General features: G+C 39.2%; 1 protein-coding gene across 1 annotated transcript; it reads left to right on the top strand.

Moving 5' to 3' along the window:
- Positions 1 to 307: 307 nt before the first annotated feature.
- Positions 308 to 25,919, top strand: LOC127813553 (bifunctional adenosine 5'-phosphosulfate phosphorylase/adenylylsulfatase HINT4). The gene is made up of 6 exons (XM_052354576.1): positions 308 to 503; positions 635 to 681; positions 24,635 to 24,711; positions 24,835 to 24,901; positions 25,476 to 25,553; positions 25,658 to 25,919. The coding sequence occupies exons 1-6, from the start codon at positions 426 to 428 to the stop codon at positions 25,770 to 25,772; spliced, it is 462 nt and encodes a 153-aa protein (XP_052210536.1). The 5' UTR covers positions 308 to 425; the 3' UTR covers positions 25,773 to 25,919.
- The last annotated feature ends 556 nt before the right edge of the window (positions 25,920 to 26,475 follow it).

Genomic DNA, 26,475 nt, shown 5'->3' with positions numbered 1-26,475 from the left:
AATATTTATTATTAAATTATAAAATAAATATTAAATTCTTATAATAGTGAAGATTATATGTAAAATAAAATAAATAAAATTAAAATTTATTATTAAATAAATAAAATAAAGAAAAAGATAAAAAGTGTGATTAGATCCGACACAGTTTTTGAGATAAAATTAAAATAGAAAATAAATTATTTATAATATCATAAAAATTAGAATAAAATAATTACGTTGGAATCAGCCTTATTCATGTATCCGTTCTTTGTATTTTTTTTATTTTTTATTTTTTATTTTTCGTAATAATTTGGATCCGCGGGTGGGTTAGATGTTATTTTTTTGGGGCAGGCCATGATTAAGAGATTGGTGTTCCTTGCGAGCCAATGCAAATCTGCGTTGGTAAACCCATGAAATAATTTTCGCCGCCGACGGAGGCAAGGGGAATGTCGGTGCCGGCATCGACTTCCTGCATCTTCTGTCAAATCGCCCGCTCTTCCACCTCCACCCCTCTCCTCCACTCCGTCCGATCTCTCTCTCTCCCTATAGATATATATATATATATATGTATTTACACACACACACACACTGTGCGTGTGCTTAATTATCTGAAAAGCTTGTGTAAATTTGTTGATGGTGGGTGGGGATCTTGCAGGATGAGAAGGTTGTTGCTTTTCAAGACATTAAACCTTCAGCCTTCAGGTTTCATTCTCTGCCTTTCTCCTTACACTGTTTGTGTTCAATGTTCTTTTTACACAATCTGGAATTCTGATATTCCTGGCAAATGTAACCGTCTTTTATGTCGTAATAAAGTGCTCCCGCTGATTGTTAAACGTTTTTGTTTGAGTGTACCAATTGCCTGGACAACTGAGGACTCGTGAAGAGTTAGGCCCACTTTTAGAATTGGGGCTTATTGTAGCGTGGTTGTTTTTAGGAGCGGGTTATGGTTTCGTGGGTTAATGTAGGCTCTTTTTTGGCTTGATAATGCCTGTGCTTGCCCATGGCGTGGTCGCTGGGATGGTCAAAGGTGTGGGAAAAATAGAGGTGGGTTATTTTATTTGGATGGTTTAATTTGAGGAAAACTAAGCCTCCGTATTCTGCTCTCAAAGAGAGATGATGGCAACAATCAATTAGCATTCTTCATTCAACTGTCAAAAATTATTTATAAAATACAAATCTAACTACTTGTCCCTCTAATGTTAACATACTACTGCTGCAAACAAATAAAATAGTTCAAAGTCTTTTTTGAATGCCATAACAGTAGCCTGGAGTGTAGCTAACTGTTGTTAAAGAAAAGGCTGTGCAAAAAAAACAGAAAAAAAATAAAGACTTTCACTTGCTCCAGCTGCCTGCTCCATGCTTGTTAGTAGGCACATGACAACCATCTTCCCCCCCTCCAGCCACAACAAACGAGAGCCCCTTCTCTATTTCTTTTACTCATTCATGGAGATATTCCCTTCCAGAGTCATTGGCAACAATGGCTGAATATGTTCATAAACTCCTTGTTAGGGATCTAGGTTTAACCTAGGGTTTTAAGAGGAAATTGGAAGATACCAAGGGAGAGAGAACAGAAAGGGAGGGAGAATTCAGAAGAATAGAGGGAGAATTCAGAAAGAACAAAGAAAGAGAGAGAAGATTAGGGAGAAATCAAAGAGGAAATCGAGAGAGAATTGTAGAGACAGATGACTGAAATTCTGATATCATTTAACAATTAATTGCAATCCTCTCTAACTGGTAGCCTATTTATAGTTCTCTATCTTTCAGTTTTAGTTGTAACTGAAGGGTACAATATGAACAGCTACACTAGAGTACAATGCATTAAATGCATTAAACTACAACTACTATTATATCATTGGGCCCTACTCCTTGAGAGATTTCTTATCCCCAAGAAATTACAACAACTGTGTCGTTGTTTCTTCATCCGATCCTTGTTTTCTCTATCTGATTCATCCTTCTCATATTGTTCCTTCACCTTCTCTTGTTCCATTCTCTTTTCTTTTTCCTCTTTTTTTTTTTTTTCTCCTTCTTGACTTTTTCTCTTTTTCCAGTTGATCTGTATTCTAAACTTTCCTCAAAAATCTATTTGTTTTCCTCTCAACAGAAGTTCCAGTGATATCCTCGATCTTCATGCAGTCATTATGCCTTTCCCCAGCCTCTAGCTTCTTTCTTTGGTCCAGGTTACTCATTATTTTACTGTTTACACTCACCAAAAGTTCTTAAAGCCCCATTCCTCCTGTCATTGATGATTATTTGCATTGCTTGCTTCTAAGTCCAGTTGGATTCAACATTTACAGATTCCAACAGTGCTTTAAAAGCATCTGTTGCATCCTAGTTGCTAGCGTGCACTAAAGGTTCATCTTTAACTGATTTCTCCTCCAATGTCATTGTAGTGATTTTTCCTACAATTGCCATTCCTTTCTTGGCATCCTGACTGCATAGGAGGAGACGAGGATGTTTTGTAGGTTCCTCAATGGCTGAAACATGACCTCCATATCTAGATTTAAACCTCCTGTAATGATTTTCTAGAGTCCAAAAGTCCAAAATTCCTAGTCTTAGGACCTCATTAGCCTTACAATCAGTTTCCTTGGAGCCAATATAAGATTGTTCTGGTTCTGATTGCCCAATTAGATCATCTTTGACTTCATGTGGAGCATCAAAGACTTGATTCAACCTAGAATAGATGCCAAAGGCATACATCTCATCGGACACATGATTCTGTTCATCGCAACTTTCATCTCTAACATGGTTTATAGTTGGAATATCTAAAGAATCAATGTTTTTTTACCAATTCAGATTGCTCCTCAAATTCCTGTAAGTCAGAAATCTAAGGAAGGACTCCAGCACTAGTTTCCTCATAGATGAATGATCCTTCAGTTGGAATTACCTGATCCAGTGTAGGTAATTCATCAGCTTCTTGCAAACTGGAAGCATTAGGTAGGATTCCAGTGCTTGCTTGAATTGGTTCTACATTGGAACTTGAAAGAAATTCCACTGGTAAACTGACCTAAAACCTCTTTGAAATCATAATCATTAAGTCATCCAGCTTTTGGTTGAAGTTAGTAAATTTGTTCTAAATTTTCTGTCAATTGTTTGTACACTTATTTCCAAGGTTTACTTAGCTTCTCCGGTCACTGGATTCTCCTCTCTGCCAAGACTCATCTCCTCTCGAGTCTGCTTTAAACCTAGCTCCAGAACATCCAACATTGCCTCCAACTACTTCATGCGAGTACCTTCTTCCATTTCCTCAGTTTAAATTCTTCGAGCTAAATCTGCCCCTGAATCTGTCTCCAAGAGTCACATAACACCTAACTCCTGAGAATCGATTGACTCTGAAATAGCTGCTATGATTTGCCTGAATGAGAATCGATCGCCTCACAAGTCAGCAACCTAGGATCGGTTGCTCTGGATTAACTGCTAAGGATCGCTTGGATCAATCAACCGAGAATCATTAACTTTACCTCTGAACTACTTGTAGTGTTTGCCTAGATCTAAATTCAGTAAACTTGAATCCGCCTCAATCAACAGTGGAAATAGATAAATCAGTAGCCAAGAATTGCCTTACTCTGCGCTTCAAAATCTAAATTTAGTTGCTAAGAATTGCTGAAATCATAATTGAGAATCGCTGACTCTGATACCAAATGTGAGGGATTTAGGTTTAATCTAGAGTTTTAAGTGGAAATTGGAAGAAACCAAGGGAGAGAGAACATAAAGGGAGGGAGATTTCAGAAGAACGGAGGGAGAATTTAGAAAGAATAGAGAAAGAGAGAGAAGATCAGGGAGAAATCAAGAGAGAATTGTAGAGAGAGATGACTGAAATTCTGATATCATTCAACAATTAAACACAATCCTCTAACTGATAACCTATTTGTAGTTCTCTATCTTTCAGTTTTAGTTGTAACTGAAAGGTACAATATGAACAACTACACTAGACTACAATGCAATAAATGCATTAAACTACAACTACTATTATATTTACTATTATATCCTTGGGGTTGTGACACTCCTATCTTCTTTCTCTTGACATGGAACATAGGATGAATTCTTAAATTCTCTAGTAGCCTTAGTTTGTAAGCCACAAAGACTATTTTTTCAATTATCTTAAATCGCTAGTACTTTGGAGACAAATTGAGATTCTTACAAAGTGCAATTGACATTTGCTTGTATGCTTGCAATTTGTACTTTGGAGACAATTTGAGATTCCTTGTACTTTGAAGTGGGTACTTGCAATTTGACTCCTAGTACTTTGTAGACACTTTGAGATTCCTACAGGTATTGTATTACCATGGATAGAAATGTGTCACAAACCCTGGGGTGACAAAGGATGCAACCTACTAATTCGGTATGAATTAGTAGGTCAATAGGGATCTTAGGAGAAGGCAAGCAAATGAGAGAGAGAGAGATTTTAGAGAGAGAGAGAGAGAGAGAGGCATAGTTGAGAAAGAGAATAAGATTCTTTGTTTTTGCATAGCCTCTACAAGCTGGGTCTAGGGGTTATATAGGCCCCTAGCATGGGGTGCTGCCACAACAGATCCCACCTCTCATAACCAACTCTTTTGTCTTTTCCTAGGCCCCTTTACACGTGGACCCTGCCTAAAAAAATCCTATCTTCTTACAGCTATCATATTCCAGCGAGTACAATTGCATAAAGTAATTAAAAATATAATAACATAGCATAAAAGGAAAGACCACTAAAACAGATCCGCATAGGCTGATGTCGTGCCATTGTCACCGTGTGTGACAATTGCCCCTTCCTCGAACAATTTCTTGTCCTCAAGAAATACTGAGACTGGCTGCCTTGGGAAATCGTTGAAGAAGGCTTGGCAAATATTCTTAGGTGTTGCTTCCCTTGTCTTCGCCCTACCACTTGACCAACACCTGAATGAGAGGGACCCCATGGTTATGGATCACCCTCCTGTCCAATATTACTTATGGTTCTTCCACCATTTTCTTTTCTTTAGGCAAGGACGGTAGCTCGGGGTTGACCTGCTCCTTGCCCGATGACCTTTTTAAGAGAGAAACATGGAAGATGGGATGCATTCGGGATCCTTCAGGGAGTTGTAATTGGTAGGCCACCTTTCCCACCTTAGCTAAGATAGTGAACAACCCAAAATACTGAGGGGTTAGTTTAGTAACTAGTCCTTGAGTAAGGGATTTCAAATAGGGATGCTTCAATCGTAAATAAACCTTCTCCCCAACCTCCAATTCTTTGTCGCTTCTGCTCCGATCTGCATATTGTTTCATTTTGTCTTGGGCCGAGTCCAATTCCTTCTTGAGCTGTCGAAGTACCACCTTCCTTTGCCACAAATATTCTTCCATTGATGCCATTGTAGTTTGCCCTCCTATGGTTGGTAATATTAGGGGTTTGTAACCGTAATTAGCTTCGAAGGGAGACATTTTAAGGTGGTGTGGTGGGTAGAGTTGTACCACCACTGGGCCAAAGCAAGCCATCTGTACCACTGGTTAGGGTGTAGGATACAAATGCACCTAAGATAGGTTTCTAGATTCTGGTTTACCCTCTCCGTTTGCCCATCTGTTTGAGGGTGGTAGGCAGTCGACATATTGCGTTTTATCCCAATTGACCTCATCAGTTCTTGCCACATGACGCTGGTAAATATTTTGTCCTTGTCTGATATGATCACATTCGGCACCCCATGCAAGGCCACTATTCTGTCCATGAAAGCTCTGGCCATTTCTTGGGCCGTATAGGGGTGAGCCAACCCTATGAAGTGTGCAAATTTAGTGAACCTATCGACCACCACCAGCACACTATCCTTCCCTTCTGACTTAGGTAGCCCCTCGATAAAATCCATGGAAACACTAGTTCAAGCTTGGTCAGGTATTGGTAAGGGCTGAAGCAACCCAGGGTAAGCGACATTTTCACACTTGCACCTCTTACAAGTATCTCAAGATGTGTAAACTCCTTCACGTCAGCCTTCAATTTTGGCCAATGGAATAGCTGTTTAATCCTTAAATAAGTGTTTTAGACTCCCGAATGTCCCCCTAAAGGAGACTCATGCAGCAACTGTAGTATTTTTTTCCTCAAGTCCTTCTTACAACCTATGACCACTCTGCCTTGTAGTCGCAGCAGCCCTTCTCTTAGAGTGTAACCCCTAGTCTCTTGTGGCCTTACCGCCACTTCTTGCATGCGTTCTTGCACCTACTCATCTCCTTTATAGCTATCCACTACCTCCTTACACCAATCTGGCACTACCATAGTAATGGCTGCCAAGTTTCCATGTTCATAACGTCTTGAGAGGGCATCTGCTGCCATGTTCTCCTTGCCCTTCCGATATTATATTGAATAGTTTAACCCCATTAACTTAACCATCTCTTTCTTTTGTAGTTGAGTTTGCAATTTCTGTTGTGTTAAAATGTTGTCTAGAGTATAGATTAAATAAGATCAGTTATGACAGTGTTTTTTGAGGGCCAATGAGGTATTAAATAGAAGTTGTAACCCAAACTGTAATTAGTGATAAGTTGGGGGTGTAAACTGTAAATATTTGAAAGTCTTCATTGGGGTTCTGCCTCCTATTATAAATAGAGGGCAAGGGGTAGCAAATGGAGAGAGAGTTCTCATTTTTCTGTTTGTAACGAGTGCTGATTGTTTCTGAGAGAAAGGCTAGGGCTGTTAGCTTTGTAATCTTGGGGGAAAACAATTGGGGCGCTCGGGAATAGAAGGGAGAGAAGGGCTGCTACTATACTGATCATTTTCTGGAAATAAAGACTGCTCTCAGGAGGATCTTAGAGGCTGGATGTAGTGCCATTCACATGGCATAAACCAGGATAATCTTGATGTTCTTGTGGATGTGTGGTTTGTGTTTCTTGTTTGGTTTAATTCTGTTTTCTATTTTATTTTCTGTTGATTCTATTAAATCTGTTCCTTAGATCAAATCCGTGAGTGTGTGAGAGTAAGTGTGGTAGAATTTCTATCCAAGAAATTAGTTCCAGCAACCCTAGATATAACAAATTGGTATAACAAATTGGTATCAGAGCCTATTTCTAGTATCAAGATTCATCAAGATTTCTTCTGTTTTGATTCTCGGTCATAGAATAGTGTCAAATAATGGCTGCCACTAGGTATGACATAGAGAAGTTTGATGGCCAGAATGATTTCGGCCTTTGGAAGATGAAGATGAGGGCTTTGCTAGGAAATTTAGGGCTGGAAGAGGCCTTAGGCAGTGAGAAAAACCACCAGAATCCCTTACGGATGAACAGAAAAAGGAAATCTGTGATAAGAGAAAAGAAATCAATAAGAAAGTGATTAAATGCTTTCATTGCCATGAAGAAGGGCATATGAAGAAGAATTGCCCAAATAGGAAGAAAGAATCCCAAGAAAGAACCAACCCCAAATGTTCAAACACCATGTGTGGTTTTGGCTATGAGAGTGCGGATGTCCTATAGTCTTTCTAGGTATGCAGTAAAAATAGCATAGGTCCTAGGGTTAGGGTGTAATTCTCATAGGAAAAGGGTATTTACCCATAGAGTCATGGTGGATGGGGGAATGGTTTGTCTAGGCATCAAAGTAAGGTTAAGGGAATTTGGAGATGGGAGAAATTAGGAAGCATGGTGGAGCTATTCCAGATTATTAAGAAGTTGTAAAATATATCCCTGTTGTAATAGAAAGCCTAATGTCCTTAGGAATAATTAGATAGTGAGAATTGAAGTCCTAAGAGTTGCAAGGATCTCTTAGAGAGATGGTAGCAACCCTCAAGAATAGAGGTTATGTGGTGCATGCTTGCAGGTTCTGTGGATAAGCTGCAGCCACTAAAGATAGCCTATGATAACTTAGGTTAGGGCATTGCTTGAGGATGGCTCACAATGGTGAGCAAGGACTAGGAAAGGTATCTAAGGCTAGGGATATTAGGAGAGGGTAAAATTTGCAGGTGTATAGGAATAGAAACCAGGTAGTTTGACTAGGTCTCCAAATGTAGAAGTCTCCAAAATCAGTAAATCCCATTAGAAATCAGTTTCTAGGATGTTTTGGGAACCTATCTAGGCCTTGTCTCATGGTGGAGCTAGGTGAGGTGAACCTAGTGAAGATGGTGTGTTCCTAAGGAATTCCCAAGCGTATATGAGCTTGCTGGAATTTAGGAAGCTTGCTGGAAATTGCTTCTGGTGTGAAGGCTTAGGTGTGTAGAGTTGTGTAATAGGTATACCTAGGTCTCCTAAAGATAGGGTTCTTACCTATGAGGGAAAACTCTACTAATAGGACATGGAATTAGTTGATTCCAAGGGCAAAGGATGGAATCTGGGATGCTGTGTAAAGAAAACAGCAAAGAGAAACCTTTGGGAATGTCCTGAACTAACCTATGAACCAGGATATAGCAATAGGGAAATCTGGAAAATGTTTTGATCAGATTCATTGTGTAAGCTTGGGCTGAATTGTGAGAGGGAGGAAGCTAGTGTTTAAGATAGCTTTGGCTCTTGCAATAAGGGTCCTCGTAAACAATGAGGGGAAAAGGGTGTGTGCAAGTGTTGTCTTGTATGGTGTAGTCCATGTTGATCAAAATCAGGATTAAGCAAGGAAAGGGAAATAGAATCATCTTGTAGGAAATGAGCAAGGGAATAGAAGGTTTAGAGTGCTGCCTAGGATGGGTAGTGATAGGTCTTAAGTTAGGCTCCAGTGAGGTATGGAATGCTGGGTTTAAGAAGCTTATGCACTGCCTTGGGTGCTAAGGATAGACTGGGATATAGAACCTCTTGTATAAGAAAAGGTGATGCACTCATGTCCAAATGAATGGCATAGAGCCATGTAAATTTGGGGAAAGGCTTGGACTTAGATGAAATATCCCTTAGGTTAAAGGGGTGGAGTGCTGTTGCAGTGTCTATTTGTAAATTAAGGAAGTGCTGGGAAGTGGGAAAAGTCTAGGGAAATGGCTAGACATGGCCATTGGTTATAGCAGCACATGAAGGCTTAATTTGGATCAAATAGGTATCACTAACAGCCATTATCCATGTGGAAACTAAGAGAAAAGTGATCTTATAGTATAACCAAGGAATAAGAGGCTAGAGGGAAAGGTAAGCAAGGATTGGTTGCTTAGAAGGTCTCTCTAGGTATGAGATATGATAGTAGTTCCTTAGGTAAGATATAAGATTGGAAGAGTCCAAAAGGGTTAAAATTGAGTGCATAGGGAAGCTGTGAATATTCCAGTGGTATGCTTAGTATATTGATGGGCAGCTTTATTGGTATTTTCTCCAAAATAGAACTCTCAAGGTGTAGCTGAGTGTTTAGATCAGTGTTTGAGAGTGTGGGAGGAAGGATAAGTTGGGAAAGACTAAGGCATAGAGATTGGAATAGGGTTTGGACAGCTTAAAGCAGCCTAGGTTACCCTAGTCTTAAGCATATCTTGGTAGACTGATAGGTAGAGATGAGCAATTCTGATTGTTTGAAGCAAACATTAGAGAAAGTCAGTGGTAAATCCTAAAGGCCGATTTTGGGAGCTAGGAGGAAGTCTAGTAAAGTTAAGGCCAATCCGGGTAAGGTTCATTGTGTTGTGATGCTGTATAAAATGTTTGGACATTTTGGATTAATGAGTAACATCATGTATGGATTTGGTTTATGGTGGAGTGTGCCTAGCTGGAAGTTATGCATTTAGGGTGTATATGTTGCATTTTGTATGCAGCAGGAACCCTAAAATATAGTCTAGGTAGGAGGAGTTGAAACAGCCAATGGGCAGTCCATTTGGCTTAGTCTTTAGTCCCACCATGGAGTATATCAATCATATTGATGTTAGGAAAAGTTACTCATTAGGAAGACCCTTGAGGAGGTAGATAATATCTAATGAGAGTTGCAAGTTTAGTTATTGCAGCTAATTTTATCCAAAGGTGATCCATTGTTATGTTTTACAACATTGATTTGTTTCTTTGATGTGTTTGTGTTCTTTGAGTGATCAGGTGCAGCAGGAAGAACCCATGAGAGCAAGTCAAGTTCATCTATTGGAAGGCCAAGGCTTGATGGATGAAGGTTGAAGTATACTCAAGACAATGGTGGAGAATTGTTAAAATGTTGTCTAGAGTATAGATTAAATAAGATCAGTTATGGCAGTGTTTTTTGAGGTCCAATGAGGTATTAAATAGAAGTTGTAACCCAAACTGTAATTAGTGATAAGTTGGGGGTGTAAACTGTAAATATTTGAAAGTCTTCATTGGGGTTCTGCCTTCTATTATAAATAGAGGGCAAGGGGTAGCAAATGGAGAGAGAGTTCTCATTTTTCTGTTTGTAACGAGTGCTGATTGTTTCTGAGAGAAAGGCTAGGGCTGTTAGCTTTGTAATCTTGGGGGAAAATAATTGGGGCGCTCAGGAATAGAAGGGAGAGAAGGGCCGCTACTATACTGATCATTTTCTGGAAATAAAGACTGCTCTTAGGAGGATCTTAGAGGCTGGATGTAGTGCCATTCACATGGCATGAACCAGGATAATCTTGATGTTCTTGTGGATGTGTGGTTTGTGTTTCTTGTTTGGTTTAATTCTGTTTTCTATTTTATTTTCTGTTGATTCTATTAAATCTGTTCCTTAGATCAAATCCGTGAGTGTGTGAGAGTAAGTGTGGTAGAATTTCTATCCAAGAAATTAGTTCCAGCAACCCTAGATATAACATGTTGCAACAAAAATTTCAGGCTCTCATGATTGGTTTGGATTAGAAATTTACCCCCCTCCAAGTAATGACGCCATCTATTCATTGCCATTAGTACCGCCAGAAATTCCTTCTCATATATACTTAAGCCCCCATGTCTACCATTTAGAGCCTGACTTAAGAAGGCTAAGGGTCTTCCCTTCTGGGACAGTACTGCTCCAATTCCATTGTCACAAGCATCAGTTTCTACTACAAATGGTTGGTCAAAATCGGGTAATCCCAAAACTGGGACCTCACTCATTGCCCTTTTTAGCTTTTCAAAGGCTGTCTCGGCCTCCTGCCCCCAATTGAAGCCTCATTTCTTTAAAAGTTCAATTAGAGGCTTGCTTATAGTCCCATATCCTTTGACAAACCGCCGATAATAACTTGTTAGCCCTAGGAACCCTCTCAAGGCCCTCACGGTTGTGGGTTTGGGCCAGGCTAACATGGCTTCCACTTTTTTAGGGTTGGTGCTGACCCCTGCTTTAGAAATTAAGTGCCCCAAATACTCCACTTGATTCTGTCCAAATGCACACTTTGACCTTTTAATGAAAAGTTGGTTAGCTCTAAGGACATCCAGGGGGGTTTTGAGGTGAGATATATGTTGGTCCAAGGTGGAACTATATACTAGTATGTCATCAAAGAATACTAGGACAAATTTCCTTAGGTAAGGCTAAAAAATTTGGTTCATTAGGGACTGAAATGTTGTTGGGGCATTAGTGAGCCCGAATGGTATCACAAAAAATTCAAAATGATTGTGGTGTGTCCTAAAAGCAATTTTAGGGACATCTTCGGGCTTCATTTTGATTTGATGGTAGTCGGACCTAAGGTCAACCTTTGAAAAGAAATGGGCATCATGTAATTCATCCATCAAGTCCTCAACTAAGGGTATAGGGAATTTATCTCTAATGGTTAAGGGGTTCAATTTACAGTAATCAACACAAAAATGCCAAGATACATCCTTTTTTTTTAACTAGGAGGACTATCGAGGCAAATGGGTTTTGGCTATGTCTTATGAAGGATTGGTATAACATATCCTTAACCATCTTTTCAATTTCAGTTTTCTGGGTTGGAGAGTACCTATAGGACCTGATATTGACGGGCTTTGTATTAGGCTTCAGGTTTATGGAATGATCCAACGTTCGGGTCAGAGGTAAGGTTGTGGGTTTAGCAAATAAGTCCTTGTAACTATCCAACAGTTCATCAATTAGGTGCTTAGTGTGTACCTGGTTAAGCTTTTGAGGTTGAGATGTTACTGTCATGCGTGCTTCCCCAATTAGCCCTGTTTCGAGCTCTTCCTCCCTTCCACCAGTAAGCTTTCCCCCATAGCCACCAGTGAGAACAATTGGGATAGTTGACCCTATTTCTTAAGCATTTTGTGCAACTTCCTTCCCGAGATCATCTTGCAGGCTCCCGATTCCTTCTCCCCTGTCAATGTCATTTTCCTTCCTCCTTTGTCAAATGACACCTCCATCCTATTGAAGTCAAAACTGATTGGGATAACCCTTTCATCCAATTAACCCCTAATACCACATCACATCCTCCTAACTGTAGTAGCCTCAAATTTTTCTCCTTGCATCTCCCAGGTGAACCCGTGCCATGCTGATTTGTTGAGTATCCTGCTGCCATTTGCGATTGTCACACTTAGGGGTGGGGTCCCTTGGAGTGGACGCTTCAGCCTCTTAGCTGTCTCTTCATCAAGGAAGCTATGTGTGCTTCCACTATCAATTAGGATCAGTAAACCATGATTCTTCATACGCCCAGCTACCTTAATTATCTTGTTGTTGGTCACTCCCTTGAGTGCATGCAATGAAATTTCTCCATTGTTCTTTTCTTCCAATTCACCACTCTCCTCTACTTCCTCCTTAGAACCTTCCGTTTCATCCTCCTCTTCCCCTTCCAGTAGTAGAATCTGCCTTTTACATTGATGTCCAAAATGGTACTTATCTCCACATCTAAAACAGAGGCCAACCAATCTTCTTTGTTCTCTCAATTGCTCCCCATAAGGCCCTGTATTGGGCACTGTTCCTGGTTTCGTGCTACCTCCACTCTTGCCGACTTCCTGGCCCCCATGCCTTCCCCCTCCATTGGTTGGTCCCATCGATAACCCCTTGTGTTGTTGTCGCTGCTTCCTCATGAGTGCTTCTGCAATCATTTCTTGCAACCCTAGCACTCTCAGCTGCTTGTGCCACTGATTGGGGCCTAATCATCTTAACCATTGGCCTTATGTCCTCACTAAGCCCACTCAAAAAGCTTGATACAAAATAAGCTTCAGTAAAGTGTGGGTTCTGTTGAGTCATATAGGACCTCAAATCTTCAAACCTTCTTAAGTACCCTTCTACACTCCTAGTTTGTCTTAGCTTGTTGAATTCCTCAATGGTGTCCACCCTATTTTTCTCCCCAAACCTTTCACATAGTTTGGTCACAAACTCCTCCTAGGTAAATTCATTCTGCACACTTACACACCCTTGGAACCAAGCATCGACAACCTCATTAAAGTAGGTTGCAGCGAGTGTTACTCGCTGTCTCATTGGTACATTGTTCCATTCAAACACCCTCTCACATTTTCTTACCCACCACCGGGGGTTGACCCCTTCAAAGATAGGAATCTCCATCCGAGGCATGGTGAACCCCTGGTGTTGCCCATTATGCACACCATTCCTATCGTTACCATTTCTATCATTGCCAACCACCCTTTCCAATGTTTCTTCTAGGTCAGTTTCTATTTCTGCATTGGCACCCTCTCTATTTCCCTCATCTCTATGCAATATAGGCTCATTTCTATCTCTAGGGGGAAAGTTTTCATCCATTCTTACCTGGTTTTGTCGCGTAAACATTAACATAAATTGTTGCATGTCCTCCTGCAGCCTAGCCATTGATTCATCTAGCCTCTGCTCCATACCTTCTAATCTTTGTCCCATTCCTTTCAAGGCCCCTTCCATCCTACCATCCATAGCCCGGATTGCCTCGCGGTTCTAGGCTTCTCTAGCCTCCATCTGGCCCACCCTATTTTGGAGCTCGGTCATTGTCGAGCTAACCTGCTGAGATGCGTTTCAAAATTCCTCATGCGGGTTTCATCTGCCATCCTAACTTCTACCGGAATGCCGAGAACCAGTGCTTTGATACCAGTTTGTCACAAACCCTGGGGTGACAAAGGATGTAGCCTACTAATTTGGTATGAATTAGTAGGTCAGTAGGGATCTTAGGAGAAGGCAAGCAAATGAGAGAGAGAGAGAGAGAGAGAGTAAGATTCTTTGTTTTTGCATAGCCTCTACAAGTTGGGTCTAGGGGTTATATAGGCCCCTAGCATGGGGTGCTACCACAGCAGATCCCATTTCTCATAACTAACTCTTTAGTCTTTTTCCAAGCCCCTTTACACGTGGACCCTGCCTAAAAAATATCCTATCTTCTTACAGCTATCATATTCCAGCAAGTACAATTGCATAAAGTAATTAAAAATATAACAACATAGCATAAAAGGAAAGACCACTAAAACAGATCTGCATAGGCTGATGTTGCGCCATTGTCACCGTGTGTGACAAAATGTTGTTCTATGGAATGCCTAAAAGTATTTTGCATGACAGGGATCCCACTATCACTATCATTTTTGGAGAGAATTGTTTAAATTGCAGGGTATGCAGTCCAATTTTAGCTCTACCAATCAACCTTAGATGGATGGGCAAATTAAGGTTGTCAACAGAGTGGTGGAGATGTACCTATGTTGTTTTACAAGTCAAGAGCTAAAAGAGTAGGTGTGATGGGTTCCAAGGTGTCAACCTAGGATAAGTGGTCACAAGTCCAATGAGGAATTCAGAAGCTGCAGCTAGTGCCCACATATATGTGGTCCAATGAGGACTCTATCACTTGACAACAGTAGGTACTTTATTCTCTTCATGAATGACTTTTCTGGAATGACTTGGGTATTTTTGTGAAAGATTTTTGAGAAATTCAAAGCTGCAGTAGAAAAAAAAAGTGGTTTTGAATTAAAAACTCTTAAGATGTGATAATAGAACTCAGTACACTTCTATAGAGTTCAACAAATTCTGCCATGAAGCAGGAGTCTAGCATCAACTCACAATCCCATACTGTCCATAGCAAAATAGTGTCTGTGAAAGAAAAAATAAGGCAGTCATGCAGATTGTTAATATCTTTAACCTATCAACACACTACATCCACATCAGTACCAAGAACAATGCGGAAATACCAAAACAGAAAGCCAACAAACGCACACAAACACACTAACCACAACGCACACACCACAGAATAGCAAGACAACGTTTACGTGTTCGGATCCAAAATAGATCCTACTCGCAGCAGGGCTTCACCCTTGTCAATCCACTAAAATGATAGACAATGGATTTACAAATATTTACAACGAAATCAGAACCAACAACTGAAGCAAGAAGATGATACAAACAAAGAATACAACTCTTAATTAACCAAGTGATTCGAGCACTCTCAAGACAATCTTCTACTCTCACACTCAATCCCATGGAAAAACAGTGAAAGATCAATACCTAATTCTCGATTTAGGGTTCTGATCGTATCTGCTCTCTCTCACACGACTTTTGGCTTCTGTTCTCTTGTGCTGGTCGATTGGAATACCAATAGGCTTTATATACAAAGGGGCTTTTGATGGCAGCCCTTGGATGGAGGGTTTAATGAGATGATCAACAGCCCACAAATAACCGACCAATTTACATATTAATAAATCCAAATGACATGCAAATGAAATGAAATCCAAATATATAAAATATATCAATTTATTTTGAATCACAAATCAACAGAGATGACAAAAGCAATGTTGAGAGACAAGAAGATGCACAACAAATTCTGGGCAGAAGCTGTTTTCACAGTTGTATACCTACAAAATAGGTTCAACACCAAGGCTCTGCAAGACAAGACTCCACTAAAAGCATGGATAGGCACCAAAACATCAGTAAGACTGTCATGGGCCTGTAAGTTAGTGGTTACTAAGGCGGGAGGATATGGGGTATTATTGTAATAAGGAGATGGAAGGTAGTTATAGAAAGTTGTGGATTAAAATTCAAATGTAATATTCAAATGTTTGGTGCCAAGGCTTGTTATATAAACCAAGCTTCACGGCCCTTAGAGGCATTGATTAAATACAATTGATTCTATTCTCTTCTTAATTCTCTCGATCTCTTTCCCTCTCAAATTCTCTCTCTCTGTCTTTCTATTCTTCTTCTCTCTCAGTTCCTCAATTCCCATGCAATTCTCATTGAATTGCAAGAGAATTTCCCCTTGTCAGAATCGAATTCTGACAGAGACACTTGAAAGTGTTTGGTTGCATCTTCTATATCCATGTTCCAAATCAGAAGACGCACAAATTGGAGTCTAAAGCAGAAAAAGGCATCTTTGTTGGCCATAGCTCTTGGTCTAAAGGCTATAGAATTTACAACGTTAAGACTGAGAAAGTTATAGTCAATGGATTTGTGATATTTGATGAAGAAGCAAGCTGGAATGGGAAGAAAAGAAAGATGAAAGGTAGGTGGTGCAATTACTGATATTCACAGAGACTTTGCAAAATCAAACTCCTCCAATTCAAAGAATTCAGATGATTCTGAAGAGATAAAGCCTGTTACTCCAGCTACTTCTCTAATCAGTCTAGTATCATGGAGGAATGCATCTCTATCACCATCATCTTCTCTGATTGCCACACAAAATAGAGGATTCAAATCACCGTAGGAAGTTTATGAACAGTGTGAATCTTGCCAACTTGGAGTAATAGAGCCTGCTGCTTTGAAGAAGCTGTTCAACTAGAAGAACGGAGGCATGCAATGGAGGAGGAGTTGAGAATGATAGAGAAAAATCAAACATGGGAGTTGGTGGACAAACCCTTTGACAAAGAAGTTATTGGAGTCAAATGGATTTTCAAGACCGCATTGAATCCTGATGGCTCTATCCAAAAATATAAAGCAAGATTAATGGCAAAGGGAGACTCAACAGTTTGGAGTAGATAATAATGAAACCTTTGCCCCAGTGTCAAGACAAGGCACTTTCAGGCTTGTTTTGGTACTTGCAGCACAGAAGAGTGATTGGTATTTCAACTTGATGTTAAGTCAACATTCCTAAATGGATTCCTTGAAGAAGAAATCTATATTGAGCAACCACTAGGATTTGAGGTGGAAAGTCAAGAAAGCAAAGTCCTAAAGCTTAAAAAGGCACTTTATGGCCTTAAATAGGCACCAAGAGCTTAGTATAGTAGGATTGATTCCTACTTTCAGCAACAAGGCTTCAAGAGGAGTCCAAGTGAACCTACATTGTACATCAAGGCTCATGGAAACGTTGATATTATCATACTCTTGTTATATGTAGAAGACTTAATTGTCACAGGTTGCAACCTTGCACAAATTCAAGAATTCAAGCGACAAATTAAGAAGCAGTTTAAAATGATAGACTTGGGCCTCTTACATTACTTCCTTGGCATGGATATCACATAAAGCCAGAAAGGAATTTTCATACGTAAGGAGGAGTATGCAACTAAGTTGCTAGAAAAGTTTAAAATGGAGGGAAGCAAACCAATTGAGACCATCAGCTGCAAATGAAAAGATGTGGAAGGAGGATGACTCACCAGAGGTAAATACAAGACAATACATGCAATTAGTTGGAAGCTTGCTTTATCTCACAACTATCAGACCTGACATCATGTATGCCACAAGCCTTCTTTCTAGATTTATGCACAAACCAAGAGAGCATCATCTTGCAATTGCTGAAAGAGTGCTTAGGTACATCAAAACAACTGTTGACCATGGAATAAAATTTACTGCTGCAGAATATGTAGAATTGGTTGGCTTCATAGACAGTGATTGGGTCAGATCCACTGATGACATGAAAAGTACATCATGGTATGCAATTAATATTGACAATGGAATATTCTTTTGGCTCTCTCAGAAACAAGAGACAGTAGCACAATTCACCATTGAGACTGAGTATATTGCAGCTTGTGCAATAGTAAATCAAGCAATTTGACTCAGAAGGATTTTGGCAAATATGGGAGAAGCACAATCAAATCCCACCAAGCTATATTGTGACAAGTAGTTAGCCATATCCATTGCCAAGAATCCAGTCCAACTGAGGAGAACCAAACACATCGTGATTAAATTTCATTTTGTCAGAGAAGCAGACAACACCGAGCAAGTTGGCCTGGAGCATTGCAACAACTAAGACCAACTAGCTGACACATTCACCAAAGCACTACCAAAAGCAAAATTTGAATATTTTGAAAGTTTACTCAGAGTTTGTAGGAAGAGTATCAAGGAAGAGTGTTGAAGCTATGATCCTCTTCCAACAAATTATAGAAAGTCAAAGAGATCATAGATATGTCTAGCTAAAGAAAGATATTATCTAGATAAATCTAAGGTATTTAGACAATGTTCTAGATTTTTGTGTATTAATATCTAGATACTCATCTTAAATATATAAATATTTGTACTAAAAGTTGTTTTAAGGAACTATAAATATGTATCTAAGAGTTCTAGAAATATTGCTTGAAATCTATTTCCATAAAACACCATCTCTTTTCTAAAGCTCTCTCTTCCAAAATATCTGGCACCATCAACACTAATTATCACCAGAATATCAACAGAAGTGCATCTAACATTCTACGCAATCATAAAATCCCTTTAAAGCGAAAAAAAAAATGTTATTAGACAACTATAAAAGCCATATTTGTTATACAACTTAGATTGTGTAGTGAAATTGTAGAAAATAGGAGAGGAATAGTGAAAATCTCTTATTCACTTAACCATATGCATGAGAATACATTCCCTATTAATAGGAAAGAGAGCTACAACCATTAGGAAACAAAACAAATGAAAACATAATCTATACACTATATAAGGAAAGGAAACAAAATATACATAGATTTAATACTTCCCCTCAAGCTAGTGAATGAATATTGATCATTCCCAGCTTGCTTACAAGTTCTTCAAACCGCTTAAGAGGTAAACCTTTAGTGAGCAAATCAACTAGTTGATTTTTTAAGGGAACAAAGATAAACAAATCTCTCCAGCATCTAGCTTTTCTTTGATAAAATGATGATCAATCTCAACATGCTTAGTGTGGTCATGTTGCACCGGATTGTGTGCAATGTTGATTGCCGATCGATTGTCACACATTAACTCCATGGGATAATGACCAAGTATTTTCAAATTAGTAAGCATAATTTTCAGCCAAAATAATTCACACAATCCAAGAGCCATTGTCCTAAACTTTGCTTCAGCACTAGACCTGACCACAACCCCGTGTTTTTTGCTTCTCCATGACATTAGATTTCTCTCAAAAAACACATAGTAGCCGATAGTGGACCTCCTATCAACAAGTGAACCACCATAGTGAGCATCAGTGTATCCCCTGACTTCCAACTTCTGCCCTGACTTAAACAATAGACCTTGTCCAGGTTTTGATTTTAGATAGCACAAAATTCTCTGTACAGCTTGCATATGCTTTTCAGTAGGACTATGCATGAACTGACTCACCAAGTTGACAGCAAAAGCTATGTCAGGCCTAGTGTGAGAAAAGTAAATCAACCTTCCGACTAGCCTCTGGTAGCTCCCCTTATCAACCAATGGACTGTCACTTGGTCCTAATTTTAGGTTAGGATCCAAGGGAATATTTGTTGCCCTTCCACCTAGCAATCCGATTTCTTCCAATAAGTCCATGGTATATTTCCTTTGGGAAAGAAATATACCCTCCTTTGAGTATACAACCTCTATTTCCAAGAAATACTTCAGCCTACCAAGGTCTTTGATGTCAAATTCTCGGGCCAAATTTCCCTTTAACAACTTCTGCTAATCCTTATCATTGCTAGTACAATTATGTCATCAACATAAATAAGTAAAGCTGTTAGAGTACCTTTTTTTTGAATGCTTTATCAATAATGTGTGATCCCCTCTACTTTATCGATACCCCATTGCCTTCATAGCTCTTGAGAACCGATCAAACCAAACTCTTAGAGATTGCTTTAATCCATAAAGTGCTTTCTTTAATTTGCAAACATAACCCGAACCTTCATTAGGAAAACCATCTGGGGAGTCCATAAATACCTCTTCCTCCAAGTCACCATATATGAAGGCATTTTTCACATCTAGCTACATCAACTCGCAACCATAACAGCTACCCAAAGATAGGAGAACCCTTACTGTAGTCATCTTTGCCACATGTGCAAATGTCTCTAAGTAATCTATGCCATACGTTTGAGTATAGCCTTAGCCACTAATCGGGCTTTGTATCTTTCCAGTGTACCATCAACATTGTATTTCACATTAAACACTCATCTTCACCCTATCGGTTGAACCCCCTTCGGTCTAGGCACCATTTCCCAGGTATTATTCTTTTCTAAGGCCCTAATTTCTTCCTAATAGCTTGTACCCAATGTTGATTCTATAATGCCTCTTCTATAGTCTTAGGAATAGCTATGGAATCAAGGGAGGACAATAAACTTTTTTGTTTTAGGGACAATCTATGATAAGAAACAAATTTGGCTATAGGGTGCTGTGTACAACTCCTCACACCTTTTCTAATAGCAATAGGCAAATCCAGGTCTGAGATTTCAGGGTTAGAACAATTTATAGGGTTAGGTGAATCAAAATGCTAAGTGAGTTCCAAACCTGGCCGAGGGGTAGATGATGGATCCTGCTTAGTTGTTCCTTCCTTTTATACACATATGGTGAGCCTTTGAACCGCACATGAGATATCGTTGGTTGAACAAATATTGGAGGATTAGAAAAAGGTTCCAAGTCTCCTGAATTAGTTGTCTTAGGATTAGAATAAATAGGAGAATCAGAAGAGTTAGGATCCAAAGAAGTATCAGGTTGATAGGGCTGAGACTCTTCTAGAATAGGAAGATCATGGTCAACAAAAACACTCCCCCCTTGAGGACCAAAAGTAGTGACCTTGAAAAAGGACTGATTTTTAACAAAAGTTACATCTTTAGATACAAGGATCTTTCAAGTAGGAGGATGATAGCACTTATACCCATTTTGAATAGGAGAATAGCCAAGAAATGCACACCTAAAGGCTCGGGCATCAAATTTATCCCTCTGATGTTTAGACACATGGACGAAAGCCACACAACCAAATATCTTAAGAGGGAGAGAAGTATGCAAACCAATTTCTGGAAAGTGAGTAAAGAGACATTGAAATGGAGAGAGTTAATTTAGGACTCTTGAGGGAACCCTATTGATTAAATAGGTTGCTGTTAACACTACTTCATCCCAAAAGGTTTTAGGAACTGAATGATGGTGCAAGAGAGCCCCATTAACATTTAGGAGATGCCTCATCTTTCTCTCAGCAACTCCATTCTACTGGGGAGTTTTCACACAGGAGGATTCATGAATAATCCCCTTTTGTTGGAAAAAATGATTAAGATGATGGTTGAAATAGTCCCTTGCATTATCAATCCTACACCTTTTAATAGAAATCCTAAATTGAGTGAGAATCATTCTATGAAACAAGGGTAGAATGCTGCTGATGGCTGCTTTGTCTTTGAGTAAGTAAACCCATATCATCCTAGTGCAGTCATCTATAAAGGATACAAACCAATTTGCCCCAGAACAATTAGGGACTCTTGAAGGCCCCCACACATCAGAATGCACTAAAGAAAAAGGAGACAAATAAAGTTTATTGCTGATAGCATAAGGCATCCGATGGTGTTTGAACAATTCACACACATCACAAAGAAACATACTAATATCAATGCCTTTAAACAAGTTTGGAAACATCGATTTTAACAAAAGGAAAGGAAGATGACCTAATCTAAAATGCTGAAGCCAGATAGTGGACTAAGTGGAAGTATGTAGAGAAGAGGCATGACCTAAGCTAAGATGATCTCCTACAGGTGGCTCATTGCTCCCTTGTAGGTAGTACAACCCATTAAGTGCCTTAGCAATACCAATCATCTTCCCTGTGGCTAGGTCCTAAAACACACAATCATGAGGTGAGAAAATTACAGAGCAATTAAGGCTTTGGGCAAGCTTGTGAACTGAAAGTAGATTGGTGGAGAGGCTAGGCACATAAAGTACTTGTTAGGTAGGTGGAGATGGGTTCAAATATGCATTTCCTTGCCCAACTATAGGGATAGCTTGGCCATTAGCAACTGTAATTTTTCTGGAGCTAGATATTGGTTCAAAGGTCTCAAAGAATTTTATGTTAGGTGTCATGTGATTGGTGGTTCCAGAATCTAAGACCCAAAGATTATTCCTAGCTGTATATGAGACATTAAAGGACTTAGAATTAAGGCACACACCTGCTTGAGCCAAAGAGCAGTCACCTTGAAGAGTCCTTAAGGACTTTAGTTTCCTAATTTCTTCTGCATTCAGTGTAGGTTCATCTCTGCTTTGCTGAGTTTTCATCCATACACCCTAGATTTTGTTAGTCATCATAGCAGAAAATACCAACAGCCACAAGGGCAAGAACGCTTTGATACGAAACAAATCTAGAAAAGTCGATTCATAGCGAGGTCACAACAACTCGCCAGAGCAGGGACACTGCGACGTTGGAGATGACAGAACGAGTGACACAAGGGAGATGAGACAGCGGCAAGGGCACTGGAAATAGTAGCAACAACACCTCCTCAATCTGAGTCAGCAACGTTAGAGATTGGGTCTATCGAATCTGAACTAGATTTGGGTTAGCTTGAAGGCAACGACAATAAAGGCCAAAAAAACTTGGCTAAGAAGGCTGGAGAAGCAACTGGTTGCAGAAAAAGGTGGCAATGAAGGCCGACAGGAGAAGAGCGGCTTATGTGGTAGCAGATCTGAAGATCGGCAGGCGGCATGGATCTGAAAGTTGCAATGCTAAACGACGGCGTGAAAGGTGAAGGAGGATCACTCGTCAATTGGGCAAGCACGCGACAGCGTGTGGAGGAGAATCACTCGATGATCGGTGGGGGTTGCTTCAGCAACGGCTGCAAGGCGAACCGCGACGGCCAATGATAGATTTGATACCAGTGGTGGTTGCTAGCATCGGAGTCCTCCTATTTCCTGAACTTCTGGTGGGCAGCACCAGTTGTAGCGACAATCGGTTATGACAGAGGAACTCAGAGAGACCCTTCGTTAAATGAGGGCAAGGTAGCTGGCAATGAAGGCCGAGAGATAGAACAAGCCATGGGATGGAGATGATGAAGATCGAACAGACACCCTAAGAGCTTTGCTCTAATACCATGTAGAAAATAGGAGAGGAATAGTGAAAATCTCTTATTCACTTAACCATATGCACAGGAAGACATTCCCTATTAATAGGGAAGAGAGCTACAACCATTAGGAAACAAAACAAATGCAAACAATAAACAAATGGAAACATAATCTATACACTGTACAAGGAAACAAAATATACACAGAGTCAACATAAACGACTTAGAATGTTGTGTAGTGACCATTACTATGATAGGGGGCATACAAGAAAAGACAAAATAAGAAATGATGTTATACATAACAAGAGAGTGATGTTTATTGAAGATAAGATGTGAGAGACATACTTAAGATAATTTTGACATGTGAAAAGAAAACTAATAGACGCACCTCTGAAGTGAGTAGATGAAAGAGGAAGTTAGTAGCAGAAGGAGAGAAAGAACAACCCTTGAACATGACATAAGATATAATAGCCATACAAAGGATATGGATAGAGGTTTGGAATTCATATAATTGATCCCACCTTGTGGGATTAAGGCTTTGATTGTTGTTGTTAGTGGTAGTTTTATTCTTGGAAGCTATGCATATCATATACCCTTTTGCTTGGTGAAATTGATTTATTTGAGATGAATTCATGGCATGCATGAAATTTACTTTCAAGTTGATTAGTTTGCCTTTATGCAAAAGGATGTATATGCCCAAATGTTTTCAATTAAATCATTGACATTGTATGTTCTAATGTTTGCACAGGTGTTAGTTTCTTGTTTCTGAACATTTAATATGTTTTAATGTTTTTCCTTTTTGTTATTTCTCTTATGTTTCCCACATTGTACTTAAATTTTTCTATTTTTAAGTGAAGCAAAGCAATGTATCAAATGAAAATTTCATCCTTGTTGATAGTGGGTCTTATTGTTAATGGTGGAGGTAGTGGAGATCTTGAAGGCAGAGATGAAGTGGTACTGTTATTTTCTTAAGTAGTCAGTCATGCTACAGATCATTGAAACATGGGCGTATGGGATAGACCACATCATTTGGGTAGTTGGAAAACTCTTTTTGGTGATTGGTTAAGCTAAGACCTCCTCTAAGGAGAAGAGATGAGTGGCTTCCTGAACTAGTTAGCTTTGACTTAGAATACACGAGTTTGGAGGTCATGCAATTTGCATGGAAGGATATTCCCAGGACGAGCCTCTAGTTAGGTTATCAAATTGTCCCGTAGTCAGAGATTCCAGAGGTAAAAGGTCATGTGTGGTGATCTTGGGTCTGTGAGTTCTTACCAGGGAGGGGAAGTAGGAGTGGGAGTGGGTGAATTACAATCATGGCAAGTTGAGTCCTTGGGCCAAAATTGTATTTGTTGAGACAAAGAGGTATCAAAAGTGTACTTGTGAGCTGGCACTATGAAGTGCTTGAATGGAGAATTTTGTCAATCAAGATACAATCCCAGCTGGATACTCCATTTATCAAGCTGAGAAGCGAAACAACGTTCCTTGTATCGGTGATCTATTGTTGTATATCATTCCTCAATAGGCAGAAATGGAGAGCGAGGTTTTGGAGATATGTTAAAATGATGGGGGCATGCTCTTGGAGCAGAGACAATGTCTATACTTGCATTTTTATTAAATAGTTAATAAAACTGGATGTACCTTCAGTTTTTAAGGGGTGAGATAAAGCATTCCATGAAAGTGGATCACTTTATTACATTTTGCATGATGTTTGAACTGGTACTCACATTCTAGAGAAAATGTTAGGATTTTTATTGTTTCCGTGGTTTTGGTCCTTGTTTTTCGATCCGTTCCAAACAAATATGGTATTCAAGCAATTCCCTGATAGCATTTTTTTCATTGTCATTATTGTGGTTTTCATAATTGATTCATTGGATTGGTGTCTAGATAGGCATTACTTGGTAATCCCTGTGGAGCACATCCCGACTGTCAAAGACCTCCAGAAGAGAACTGAAGACTTCTCATTGGGTAAAGAAAATTCCAGACGCTGGCAATTAAAATTGAATCTAACCAGTTTAATAGTTTCATTTAATTTTCCTTTTCATCTTTGTTGCTGTGGCTGATCTGTGAAGTTTACTTTTTTTTCTCCAGTGAATCACATGTTAAATGTGGGGCAGACTTTACTGTGCCGAGATGCACCCCAGCCCACACAGTATAGGTATTGCTTCTCTAGAAAGAATTATTTTTTGGCATCTTTTTCTTTTTTTTTGGGGGGGGGGGGGGGGGGGGTGCTGTCAAATGTCAACTTTGCCATGTAAACAAATTTGATCTTGAGAAGTTGCCTGCCTGAGACTAATAATATTGAAATTCGGTTACACAAAGTTTTAGTCGCTACTCTTTAGTCCTCTTGACTTGATTTCATTGTGCGTTCATGTTTGTTTCATGCTAATGTTCTTACATCTGTAATTTGATGATATCGAATGGTTCATTTGCACAAAAATTAGAGAGAAATGCTTTGTCAGATTTTATAAATAAGGAAGAGAAAGCTTGTTACTGGTGGTTTTAGTTCCATCTGGTGTGTAGTTAGTTCTGATGAAAGCGCCAAATGAACATTCTGAAGTTAAATTAACTAGGTGGTCTGGTTCTTTGTAATGCGTTTGGTAAAGTTGGTATGCGTTTGGAGGAGTTAAAACCCTGTAATGGCGGAAGTTTTTATGTTATGGACTGAGTTGTTTTACCTTGTTTAATGCTTGTCTGGAATATATGAATCTTCTTTTTTATCATTATACTAGATTTGGCTTTCATCAACCCCCTCTGAACAGTGTCAACCATCTCCACCTCCACTGTTTGGCGCTTCCTTTCACGCCCAGGTAAGCAATGAAGTTCTCTTAGCTGCTGCAAAATGTTTTAACCCTACCCTATGTACAATAACCTGATTGCCTTTTAATTCTGAACTGTTTATATATATAAACAGATGGAAAAGTGTAAAATACTTGCCGTTGGGACCTCTGGGTGGGTTTATTGAAGTGGAGAAGTTGTTGGAAAGGATAAAGCCATTGGCTGCTGCTTCTATTCCACCAAAAGTGTGATGTTAATAATAATACAACAACATTCTATGTGTCTATCTATTTGACTATAATTCGATGTAAGCAAATGCATTTGTCAAAACCCTTGTAATCTTTATGAATCTTGTGATGCAAACTCTCATAATGAATGAACTGTTTAGTTTTTACCGCGGCGTACGTGCACAGAATGATATGATGTTGTTAGTTCATTTATAATCTTATTTATTTATGCAAAGTAGGAAGGAAAGAATACCACTCAAATGGATTGTATTTATATTATGCTTTAAAATGTATGTATGTATTCATGATTGTATATGCAGTGGTTGGATGATGATAAGTTGAGATTTACATCAATAAGTTATGGGTTCGATTTTTTATCCTGTACTGTGAGGTAAAAAGTTTTCATCTGCAATTTACCTCATTTGTCAAAATCGAGGATACGAGCGACGGAAACTGTGCAAGAACGATAATTTCAAGAGTGACCGAGTGAAATTTAATCAAAATGTTAGCATAAGCTTTATGTCTCTTAATTGAATTAAATTTTTTTGGGTACATATTAAGAGGGTGGTTATTATAATTAATTGATTAATTTTAATTAAATTATAACTGTGTTACTGTAAGATTAAACATTTCTTATTAAAATGTATTGTAGTTTTAAAAAATAAAAAGAATTTAAAAGGTTGAACTTGTCATAGTTTGGTTGAGCCCACAAGTTACAAGATGGGAT

The sequence above is a fragment of the Diospyros lotus genome, chromosome 11 (genome assembly GCF_014633365.1).
Source record: "Diospyros lotus cultivar Yz01 chromosome 11, ASM1463336v1, whole genome shotgun sequence".
NCBI classification, from domain to species: domain Eukaryota; kingdom Viridiplantae; phylum Streptophyta; class Magnoliopsida; order Ericales; family Ebenaceae; genus Diospyros; species Diospyros lotus.
Note: the sequence above shows the minus strand (reverse complement) of the source record. Positions and strands in the feature narration are given on the sequence as shown.